This window comes from Brassica oleracea, chromosome C2 (assembly GCF_000695525.1).
Source record: "Brassica oleracea var. oleracea cultivar TO1000 chromosome C2, BOL, whole genome shotgun sequence".
Classification (NCBI taxonomy): Eukaryota; Viridiplantae; Streptophyta; class Magnoliopsida; order Brassicales; family Brassicaceae; genus Brassica; species Brassica oleracea.
In genome coordinates, this window is record NC_027749.1 from 52,475,224 (window position 1) to 52,486,434 (window position 11,211).

The window sequence follows — 11,211 nt, forward strand, 5'->3', positions numbered from 1 at the left end:
TTTCCTCGGAATTTCCTCGGAATATATCGACGGATTAATATTTCCTCGGAATTCCGTCGGTATATTCCGAGGAAATTCCGAGGAAACCCAATTTTGTGTTTCCTCGGAATTTCCGAGGAAATTCCGAGGGATATTCCGAGGATTTCATTTTCCGTCGGAATGTCCGTCAGAATACCGCTGTTTTCTTGTAGTGATTGAACACTAATGGAAAATTTTACACGAACCCAAAAGAAGAGGGCAACCGAAGACCAAAACAACCAGTTTAAACAGTATGCAAGTAGGAGATATTTGTTTGTTTACAAAGAAAAAATTTGTATAACAAATCCTAAAGACGAGGACAACCAAGACCAAAATGAAATTTAAAATAAAATTTATTTCTCTCGATCATCACAAGAAAAACACAATCCCCAAATTTTTGTTTTCCCCAAATTTATATACCAGAGAAAAATCATTGAGTGAATTATACAGACGAAAACTATAGATTTTAATTTGTATGGAATGGTCGTCGATATAATACTGTTTTACACTCACATAATATACGTATCGCATGACGTGCATATTATTACTTGTGGCTCGCATATAATATTGTTCTCAAGATTAGACCAAAAAAAAAATTGTTCTCAACAACAACATTTAATTAAGATTAAAAAAAATATATAAGAAACTAAAACAAAGGAGAACCACAAATATTAACTGGAAGACCCTTCTAAAATAATTAAACACGAACGAAGACAAAGTTTCGAACCAGTACCACCAATTAACTAAAACAAAAACAAAGAAGAGGTTTCATGAAATACAGGCGTGCTGACAATCTTTGAGCCATTTGTAGGTTTTGTTCAATCGATCGCTCATAGAACAAAAGAAAATCACAAGAACAAGAAGAATCGAAGGAGTGGGAAGTGCATGAGGAAGCTGTGTCCGAACGTAGACAGAGACGATGGTTTGGAGACGGTTTTGGAAATTCCGATACCAGAGGAGCTGTTCTCCGGTATGGGCAATAACGTTGCATTGAGGTGTCAGAATATGATGACGTGGATGAAAGCTCAAACGTCTGATAAATTGTCGCAACCGCTAATCGCTGCTCGTATCAACGAGCTTCATTTTTTGCTCTACCTCGTTGGATCGCCTCTTATACCTCTCCAGGTTCAAGTTGGTCACTCTGTTCATAAGCCTGTCAAAGATTCCTCCATTGTAAGTCATTAGGCCCCGTCTTAGAGACCAGTCTATAGTTTAACTGATGACGATCTAAACAGTACTCTCACTTATTTAATTTAATTAGCAAGCATCGACGGCGAAATACATAGTGCAGCAATACATAGCGGCGACGGGAGGACCTGCTGCGTTAAACGCCGTGAACAGTATGTGCGTTATTGGGCAAGTGAAGATGACGGCGTCAGAGTTTCACCAAGGAGATGATTCCAACGTTAATCTTAAAAGCAACGATGAAATGGGTGGTTTCATATTGTGGCAGAAAGATCCAGATCTGTGGTGTTTGGAGCTCGTTGTCTCTGGATGTAAAGTCATATGCGGTAGTAACGGTCGGCTTTCGTGGCGACATTCTTCTAACCAGCAAACACCGTCGTCTACCGGTACACCGAGACCTCTCCGCCGTTTTTTACAGGTACCAACACGTTCATTAATTTTTAACGTAGCTGTAGGGTTATGTTGAACCGGTAATGGTTTATTAATTGTTACTAGGGTTTAGATCCTCGTTCGACCGCGAATATGTTCCTCGACGCGACATGCATTGGAGAGAAGATTATCAACGGCGAAGATTGCTTTATATTGAAACTTGAGACGAGTCCGGCGGTTAGAGAGGCTCAAAGCGGTCCAGATTTCGAGATCATTCATCACACGATATGGGGTTATTTCAGCCAGAGATCGGGACTGTTGATACAGTTTGAGGACTCGAGGCTTCTGAGTATGCGGACCAAGGAAGGCGATGTATTTTGGGAGACGAGCGCAGAATCGGTGATGGATGATTATCGGTACGTGGATGATGTGAACATCGCTCACGGTGGGAAAACTACAGTTACGGTTTTTAGGTATGGTGAAGCGTCGGCGAACCATCGGAGACAGATGACGGAGAAGTGGCGGATCGAAGAAGTTGATTTTAACATTTGGGGTCTCTCGGTCGATCATTTTCGTCCTCCCGCCAATTTGCTCACCGGAAACTGATTTTTTGTTATCCGTTCCATTCATTTTTTTTTTTTTTTTTGCTACTAGGTTTTAAAAGTATCATCAACCAGCGAGCCGGTGTAATAAATTAATATTGATCTTGATGACTGAATCTTGCGTTACAAGCTAACAATAATATTTACAAGGTTCTATACAAATGTCATACTTTGTAGTTTGTAGTATTACATTTGTAGTATAGTGGACCTACTAAACTGATCTATAAAATAAAACACTGCATGGAAACATAATAATTCACTGAACTAGAGTGTGTTGGAAGTTTTTTTAGTTTTGGGACAATGATTAGGCCCGATTGATTGATGAAGATTTTGTCAGGAATCGAACCCGGGTCTCCTGGGTGAATACACAAAGTTTATTTTATTTAGATTTGTGTACACTTTTTATGTATTTTAAATTTTATATAATTTTATTTAGATTTGTGTACCCTTTTTATTTTAAAATTTAAGTTTTGATTTTTAATAAAAAATTATAATCACTATTATATGTGGATTTTTAAATTTAAAATTAGATAACTATTTGAGAAATGCCATTTTAAAACTAGATTGAATCACTTATAAAATGTCATTTTAGTTTTGATTACATGTGTAAAAGTGTAAAAAAAAAACTTAAAGTACATAAATTATTAATTCAATTATATCTTGTAATAAATAAAATTTGTAAACAAAAACAATTTTTTCTTTAGGATATATAGGTAAACGTTACTTATAGTTTTAAATTTAATAAGCAAACAATAAAAGTGTCGTAGCACAGTGGTAATTACATCAATTCTACAATCAACGTGATCAAGGTTCGATTTCCAGAAATACAATTTTTTAAAAATTTCTTCAATTACAAAACGACGTCGTTTTGCTCAATTTAACGGTTGACTAACGGATTGTTAGTCAAGGTAGGTTTTACATACACGGTTTAGAGTTCAGGTCTATAATTCAAATTAATTTTTAGTTTAGTTCGTATTCAGCACTTATCTTTTGTTTGGGTATGAAAAGGCACAATACGAATAGTAGGGGTCGAAAATGACCCTTTTCCCCTGTACAAATGTCATACTTCGTAGTTTGTAGTATGACATTTGTAGTATAGTGGACCTACTAAACTGATCTATAAAATAAAACACTGCATGGAAACATAATAATTCACTGAACTAGAGTGTGTTGGAATTGGGTTTTCTAGTTTTGGGCCCGATTGATTGATGAAGATTTGAAAATCTAAAAAAAGCTCCGTTGCCGGGAATCGAACCCGGGTCTCCTGGGTGAAAGCCAGATATCCTAACCGCTGGACGACAACGGAACTGATATGCATTAGTCTCACTGAGACTTTAATTTTCAAGTGTTATGACATTTTTAAAATGTTCTATCATAAGATTGAGTTAACTAACCACCCTCCATGGTTGGATCTTTAGGGCATATTTATTGAGGAGTTCTTAGCGTAGGGTTCTTAGCGTAATATAAGAACCGTCTCTTAATTTTTAACTAAAAAAAACTAAGAACCGGCTCTTAAATCATGCTCTAAGAGCATGATTAACCCGGGATTCTTAAGATGTAGTTCTTATCGGAAGTTAATAAACTGTTTCTTAACTTTTAACTAAAAAGCTAAGAACCGGTTTTTAAATAAGGACTTTAAGAACCGGTTCTTAGTTTTTTTAGTTAAAAGTTAAGAAACAGTTTCTTAACTTCCTCTAAAAACCTAACTATAAGAATTTCGGGTTAATCATGGTCTTATAAATCTCATAAACGGCATGGATCTACAACACGACACGCCGACAAATAATAAATTGGGGGGGGGGGCATTGACAAATTTGACCCATGTACAAGTGCACAATCTGGGGAGGTAAAGGCGTAAATATGGTGGGAGAGTGAGGGTAGTAAAAGGGAATAGAAAGAGTTGATCGTTTTCTATTTTTCTTAGTGAAGGAAGAACCTCACCTCGGTGGCTCTCTCTCGCTCGCGAGTTGTGAGGAAAAGCACACTATATTTGTCTGTTCATTTCTACGGAGGAGTTGCAGCATACAAGTCATTCACGAAGAAGAAGAAGAAGAAGAAGAAGAAGAAGAAGATGTGGCGCTGCGTCTCTCGTAGCCTTCGTGTTCCTTCCTCAAGGAACTCCTCGCTCTCTGGATCTCGCTTCCCTAGATTCTTCTCCTCCGCTTCTGTAAGATCTCTCTCTCTCTCTCTTCCGATTATTAGTTTTCCGTTTCGATCGTATGTGGAAGCTCTCTCGAGAGAGAGATAGAGTTGTGAACCTCACAGGGCGTCTAGTTTATTCACATGATAGTTTTGTTGAAAACCTGTCATTCTGTTAGGTTTTATATTTGGATGGGATCGCGTTTTGTAGAAATGCTTTGTGCTGATTGATAATGCATGATGCAGCAGACCGGTGATTACACGATAGTGGATCACACCTATGACGCGGTGGTGGTGGGAGCTGGTGGTGCAGGGCTTAGGGCGGCCATTGGATTATCGGAGCATGGCTTTAACACCGCTTGCATCACCAAGCTTTTCCCCACACGCTCCCATACCGTCGCTGCTCAGGGTGGTATTAATGCTGCTCTCGGAAACATGTCTGAAGATGACTGGAGATGGCACATGTATGATACTGTCAAAGGCAGTGACTGGCTTGGTGATCAAGATGCTATCCAGTACATGTGTAGAGAGGCACCTAAAGCTGTCATTGAACTTGAGAACTACGGCCTTCCCTTTTCTCGTACTGAAGAGGGTAAAATCTACCAGCGTGCCTTTGGTGGTCAGAGTCTTGACTTTGGCAAAGGTCTTACTCTCTCTCTCTCTCTCTCTCTAACGTCTTTTTGTTTCGAAAGCTTCTCATATTTGGCTTTCTTTTTCTTTTACCATCAGGTGGGCAGGCCTATCGTTGTGCCTGTGCTGCGGATCGGACTGGGCATGCTCTCTTGCATACCCTTTATGGACAAGCTATGAAGCATAACACACAGTTCTTTGTTGAATACTTCGCTCTCGATTTGCTCATGGCTAGTGATGGTATGTGTCTGAGAGCTTTTTTCTTTCTTTTTTTTTTTTTTGCTGTCGGTATTCATGCAACATTGTTACTTCATTCATATGCAGGCAGTTGCCAGGGTGTTATTGCATTAAACATGGAAGATGGAACACTCCATCGTTTCCGCTCTGCACAAACAATTTTGGCCACTGGGGTGAGCTAGTTTTTATGTAAGACCAAGTTTTCCAGTAGTGCAAATATGCTCACCTGAAGGCTGGTGTTTTTTTCCCAGGGTTATGGAAGAGCATACTTCTCTGCAACCTCAGCACATACATGCACAGGAGATGGCAATGCCATGGTTGCACGTGCTGGTCTTCCACTCCAGGTTTGCCACCGCTTTCGTTTTGAGATAAATGGTGTATAAAGTCTTTGTGTGCTATTCTTGTCTAATAACTTTGTGCAGGACTTGGAGTTTGTTCAATTCCATCCAACTGGTATATATGGAGCCGGTTGTCTCATCACCGAAGGTTAGCATCTTGTTGTCCTCACATGCACTAATTTGAAGATTTAATGCGTTTGTCTATTATACAATTGCAGGATCCCGAGGTGAAGGTGGTATCCTTAGAAACAGTGAAGGTGAACGATTTATGGAACGATATGCTCCAACTGCCAAAGATCTTGCATCAAGAGATGTTGTGTCCAGATCTATGACTATGGAAATCAGGGAAGGTCGTGGTGTAGGTATGCTTCCCTTTAAACTAGTTTTCTTTTTTTTTTTTTGGAGGAACTCTCATTACATGTCTTTGAGCTGTATCCGTGCTTGATTTTGTGATACTTTAATACTCTTTTTTTTTTTTGGATCTGTTGCTAAAATCGCCAGGACCGCACAAGGATCATATCTACCTCCATTTGAATCATCTTCCACCAGAAGTTCTAAAAGAAAGGCTTCCTGGAATCTCTGAGACAGCTGCAATATTTGCTGGTGTTGATGTCACCAAAGAGCCTATTCCAGTCTTGCCCACTGTTCACTACAACATGGGTGGTATCCCAACAAATTACCACGGCGAGGTAAGAATAGGAGAAGCCCTTTTAGAAGTTTTGGGTGAAATTTGTGTAGATGAGATGCATTAAAAGTCTCGCAGCCAAAGTAATTCTTTTCATTTTTGTCCTGCAGGTAGTGACCATAAAAGGAGATGATCCAGATGCAGTGGTTCCTGGGCTTATGGCTGCTGGGGAGGCAGCTTGTGCATCTGTTCATGGTGCAAACAGGCTCGGTGCAAATTCTCTCCTCGACATTGTTGTGTTTGGCCGTGCTTGTGCAAATAGGGTTGCAGAGATAAGTAAACCAGGTTAGTCATTTTTTGAGGATTTCTCAGGACTGTAGTATCATTTTATTAGAAAAGGAATCGTTTCTTCTGATGTTATTTATTGCCTTATTTTGAACGGGTGCAGGTGAGAAACAGAGACCTCTAGAGGAGAATGCAGGAAAGAAGACAATCGAATGGCTGAACAAGTTAAGACACTCAAGCGGGTCGCTTCCTACTTCAAGTATCAGGTTGAACATGCAGAGGATTATGCAGAACAATGCAGCTGTCTTCCGCACCCAAGAAACATTGGAAGAAGGTAAAGTAGAAGTCTTGACTTAGTATACTGAAGTTAGAGCTCTCTCTCCACCTGCCAAGTGCCACCAATTCTGAAATAATTGATCACAGGTTGTCAGTTGATCGACAAGGCATGGGAAAGTTTCGAGGATGTCCAAGTTAAAGATCGGAGTTTGATATGGTAAAAAAAAAAGCGATTCTTTTACAAATGTGATCGATATTTTAAATTATCTTTGTTCCAAAAAGCGTTTTGTTACTAAACTTATTTTATAAAAATGCAGGAACTCTGATTTGATAGAGACAATAGAACTGGAGAACCTTTTGATAAACGCTTCCATAACAATGCATTCAGCGGAAGCACGAAAGGAAAGCAGAGGAGCACATGCTCGGGAGGACTTCACGGTTTGGTTCCACTTCCTCGTTTAACATGCATATATATGATTTAACCTCTCTCAAATAATAGTAATAATATAATGACTGTGGGTGGGTGCAGAAAAGAGAGGATGGAGAATGGATGAAGCATACATTGGGGTACTGGGAAGATGAGAAGGTGAGGTTGGAGTATAGGCCTGTTCACATGGACACTCTCGACGATGAGATTGACACTTTCCCTCCCAAAGCTCGCGTCTATTAATTGATTCCCTTCCCCTCACACACAAGCAAAGTAGCAGCCATATGCTTTATTACTTTTTATGTCATCAGAATAATTAATAACAATATCAGGGGAAGGAAAATGGAATTAGAAGAAGACCAAAAGAAAAATATTGTTTTCTACTTGTTACAGTGTTGATAAGCTCATGATGGAGGACAAAGCAGCGTTCGACGTCATCATCTGGGTTTTTACATTTTGACACCTGAAGTGTGTAATAAAGTGATTACAAACAAAAGAAAACTTTATTTGTTTGATATATTTCTCTTTTTTTATCATTTCCTGGAACACTACACTTTGTGATATAAGCAGTTTTTAAATATGATTTTCTTATTAACTCTGGATCAGTGGATGTATGTTAATAAATAATTAGACTGGAAACTAGAGATCCAATTGTGTGTGTCCATCTGAAGAAAAGAAAACAGCAATAAAAATAGGGGTCTGTCTGATCAAGCAAAGACTAGATCAGTCTGGGTTTAGTTCAAAACCCATAAAGAAGTGAAAAATTAAGAATATACCTAATACAGTAAAAGTATAGCAGCGACTGTAGATAAAGTGTATGTAAAATTACATTTAGAACCCTTTGATATATTGAGTTTGTAGGTCACATTAGGTGCCCCGTAAGTTTAAAAATATTATAAAGATTTGGTAAGATTACGATTTCTAAAATTTAAACAAAAATTTCATTTTTCTCTCTCATGGTCCTTACCTGCTTCTTTATCTTCCTCCTCTGTTTCTTTTCTTTTTTACAGAATCCCGACCAAATTGTGGTGCCTTTGTGTTCTTGTTTTTGTCTTTGAATAGTCTGGCTGTATCGTGGTAAGTGGGAGAAGAACGATGAACAAGAACGACATCACTGTGCTTTGTTCCTGAACCTCCTTCTTTCACTGTTAGTCAATCTAGTAGAGACAATCGTGGCTCCGGCGGAGGGGAACCTCGCCTACTGTTAAGAAGATGAGAGGATGACCTACTGGTTCTAGCAAAAGACAAAAGCTTCAAACCTTATGAAAAATAAATAATTGTGTGTTGTTGTTGTTGGTTGATTGTGTTGGTTAATTGGATGATGATTAGAACAGAAGATTTTTCTGTCCCCGGAAAAGGATTTTTCTTGGTTATCTTTATCTAAGTGATACTGAATCGAGAAAAAACAAAATCGTTTTATGGCTATTAAAATTGTTAGCCGTTTAACAATAGGTGTTTGTGGTATTAAATATGTTAGCAATTTTGATAAATTGTTATAATTTATTAAATGTGTCTTGACTTTCGTTTGTTGGACATGAGATATAATGTTCGTATAATAGTTTTTTGTTCATTTGAAATGCAGAAAAATTGTAGCTCATATTAGTTGTCTTGCGTTTGTTTTATTCGAAGTGAACTAATCTTATAATACGGTTTTGAAATGTGTTTGAGAGTTACAACCACTTCTATTTCTATATCAAAATGCAATGTCCTGATATTATAATAATTAGCTGGCTAAAATAATTTATTAAAAGTTAAATAATAGATTATATATAAATATTTAGTTTTAAATTATTTTGCACTAGATTTGACGGATAACTTAATTGTTATACATAATTAGATATGTTAGCCGACTAACAATAAATATATTAGTCGTCTACCAATGTATTTGAATGAATAATTCGAAAGATAGATTATTATGTATAATTAGATATGTTGGATAAATATATTGTTATATTTTATTAGATATTTTAGCCGTGTAACATTTAATCTTAGCATCTAATTCAAATATTTATTACTGTTTGTTATTTATGGTTTGTTACGACACACCAAGAAATTATTGTAGCCGGCTAATTCAATTTACATTACAATCTCTTTATTTATAATCCGTATAAATGAAACCATATATGTATCGGTTTTGTCAACTGGTCTTGGCATATAAAATAATATCCGGCTAAAATTTGTATTGTCTCGAAAAAATGTAAATGTCTATCCAACAAGAGCAAACACTATCAAGCCAATCACTCGTTAGATTCCCCTTTGTCACGGTAACTTGCCTGCAAAAATGAACCAGTGTGAGACGTGGTAGAATGTCAAACAATGAACTTACATGAACAAAAGCTAATGGAAAAAATTAAACCTTCCAAAAATCGTAGCACATGCTTGACCATTTTCATTTGGCTGAGAATAGACTACATCAGATCCTGAAAAACGCATCACAACACAAGCCATAGTCACTAGACAAAATAACTATAGATCGTTCTTGAAAATAGGTTAATTAGATGGTTAAGTTTTGAGTTATCTGTTAGAGGAGACTGAAAAGATTACCAACATAATAAAAAAATCTTTGCCAGCAGAAGAATGGGAAACTAAGATTGAGGCTTATAGAATTTTGAGTCCCTCATCATGTTTCTCTGTTGTAGAATCAGCATCCGGTACAGTTGGCGGGTCAACTTGAGTTAATATCAAGGGGCAAACACCAATTGATATAACAAAGAAAAAAACATTTATTGGAACGTTAGACACCACACCACTACATCAAAACTTTCATCGAAAATCTACTAAAGCAAGAAAACAATCAAGTAAGAAAATACAAAGCAATCAAAGTAAATAGTTGGAAAAAAAATTAAAGAGTGAGTTTTGACCAAAAAAAAATTAAAGACTAGGCAAAAAAGAATACAATCCATAGCGTTTTTTTCAGTGGACATTACCAATCTTCAAGATAAAAATTGTTGTTCTTTCTCTCTTGCCTCCATGATGCTTATTCTTCTACCATCTCTTCACGCTTATTCCTCCCTACGAGCTTCTCGAGAAACAAATGGAGTCGAGCCTGCGCGTTGGGGCAGAGATTGAGGAGCGTGAATACACGCGCCACCGCGAGCTCGAGGAAGAGGAGGGAGAAGGTGGGGGTTTCTTATTCAGAAAAATCCATTAAACCTTTTGAAAATCAGTAATATGACACAACAATTACAAAGTATCAAGCTGGGTATAAGGAAGAGAGAGTACGGATTTGCAGAGATAGAGGGTTTTGAAAATTAAAACAAGTTTAGTAGAGGAAAGAGGTGAGTGTAATACAAAAAATAATTAATATCTTTGACATGGGAATAGGAAAAATGATTTCGTTCGAGATATGTTGTGAAATTAAATTTTTACTAAAACTATAAAAAATTACAAAAGATTATTAGTATTTTGGTAGCATAATAACGTTAGGGGTAGAAGAGTCCAAAACATTTATCAAACAGTGTCACACAGTATTTTAGGGTATATAACTAAATACACTAAAAAACTTTGGTAAGGAGTGCAAATACTCTTTAAGCTTTGTGGCTGATTCACTTTTAATGACCACGATTTTCAAATCAACACACTGAACTATTTTGGATTGGGTCGGTAGCAAAAATCTGATAGGCCGAATAGCTGGACCAGCTTACTTGGGTTTTTTATTAACTTTTCTTTGCGGCTCAAATTGGTAAGATAGGATTTGTCACTGAAATATAAACCGTCGCATCGTGTGGTATGGCATCTCTGACAAACACCTTAGTCGACTCCTTTCTTCGCCCGCCACATGTCATCAGAGCTCCACGTGACGAAAGCTTGGCAAGACACCGTCGTACTAGGGGAAACAGAGATGCTTAATTAAAGCTTTAGTCCTGACGTGATAAAATTCGATAACTCCACCTTTTATAACCTTTCTTTATTCAAAATGCACCACGTAGTACATAATGTACATTAACTCGTATCAGTCCCCTAGTATTAACTAGTATTAAGTAGAGAGTTCTTTAAACTTATAATCTTCTTGTAAGAAGTAGAAACTACTTCCTCTCTATAAATTCAAAGGCTTAAAAAAAAACCTCAGAAAGGTGAGAA

General features: G+C 37.3%; 2 protein-coding genes and 1 non-coding gene across 4 annotated transcripts; 2 read left to right on the forward strand and 1 right to left on the reverse strand.

Moving 5' to 3' along the window:
* The first annotated feature begins 739 nt into the window (after positions 1 to 739).
* LOC106325652 lies at positions 740 to 2,298 on the forward strand. Its single transcript, XM_013763717.1, has 3 exons — positions 740 to 1,191; positions 1,280 to 1,621; positions 1,699 to 2,298. The coding sequence occupies exons 1-3, from the start codon at positions 904 to 906 to the stop codon at positions 2,176 to 2,178; spliced, it is 1,110 nt and encodes a 369-aa protein (XP_013619171.1). The 5' UTR covers positions 740 to 903; the 3' UTR covers positions 2,179 to 2,298.
* Positions 2,299 to 3,408: 1,110 nt separating this feature from the next.
* On the reverse strand, positions 3,409 to 3,480 carry TRNAE-UUC. Its single transcript has one exon. It is a non-coding gene; the product is annotated as a tRNA-Glu (tRNA).
* A 604-nt stretch (positions 3,481 to 4,084) lies between these two features.
* Positions 4,085 to 7,710, forward strand: LOC106327919 (succinate dehydrogenase [ubiquinone] flavoprotein subunit 1, mitochondrial-like). Of its 2 annotated transcripts, none has more exons than XM_013766233.1 (13): positions 4,085 to 4,341; positions 4,560 to 4,956; positions 5,043 to 5,183; positions 5,268 to 5,353; positions 5,432 to 5,524; positions 5,603 to 5,666; positions 5,737 to 5,880; positions 6,020 to 6,207; positions 6,314 to 6,488; positions 6,592 to 6,762; positions 6,852 to 6,921; positions 7,022 to 7,142; positions 7,234 to 7,710. In XM_013766233.1, the coding sequence occupies exons 1-13, from the start codon at positions 4,246 to 4,248 to the stop codon at positions 7,372 to 7,374; spliced, it is 1,887 nt and encodes a 628-aa protein (XP_013621687.1). In that variant the 5' UTR covers positions 4,085 to 4,245; the 3' UTR covers positions 7,375 to 7,710. The 2 variants fall into 2 exon arrangements, with proteins under 2 accessions (XP_013621687.1, XP_013621688.1); XM_013766234.1 differs by having other exon boundaries at positions 4,091 to 4,341; positions 4,563 to 4,956.
* The last annotated feature ends 3,501 nt before the right edge of the window (positions 7,711 to 11,211 follow it).

Excerpts from the sequence above, each read along its gene's own strand:
- LOC106327919 (XM_013766233.1), top strand. The coding sequence starts at position 4,246 with ATGTGGCGCTGCGTCTCTCGTAGCCTTCGTGTTCCTTCCTCAAGGAAC. Across the intron at positions 6,489-6,591 it reads TGCAGAGATAAGTAAACCAG|GTGAGAAACAGAGACCTCTA; the intron begins GTTAGTCATTTT and ends GAACGGGTGCAG. Across the intron at positions 6,763-6,851 it reads CCAAGAAACATTGGAAGAAG|GTTGTCAGTTGATCGACAAG; the intron begins GTAAAGTAGAAG and ends AATTGATCACAG.
- LOC106325652 (XM_013763717.1), top strand. The coding sequence starts at position 904 with ATGAGGAAGCTGTGTCCGAACGTAGACAGAGACGATGGTTTGGAGACG. Across the intron at positions 1,192-1,279 it reads CTGTCAAAGATTCCTCCATT|CAAGCATCGACGGCGAAATA; the intron begins GTAAGTCATTAG and ends TAATTTAATTAG. Across the intron at positions 1,622-1,698 it reads CTCTCCGCCGTTTTTTACAG|GGTTTAGATCCTCGTTCGAC; the intron begins GTACCAACACGT and ends AATTGTTACTAG.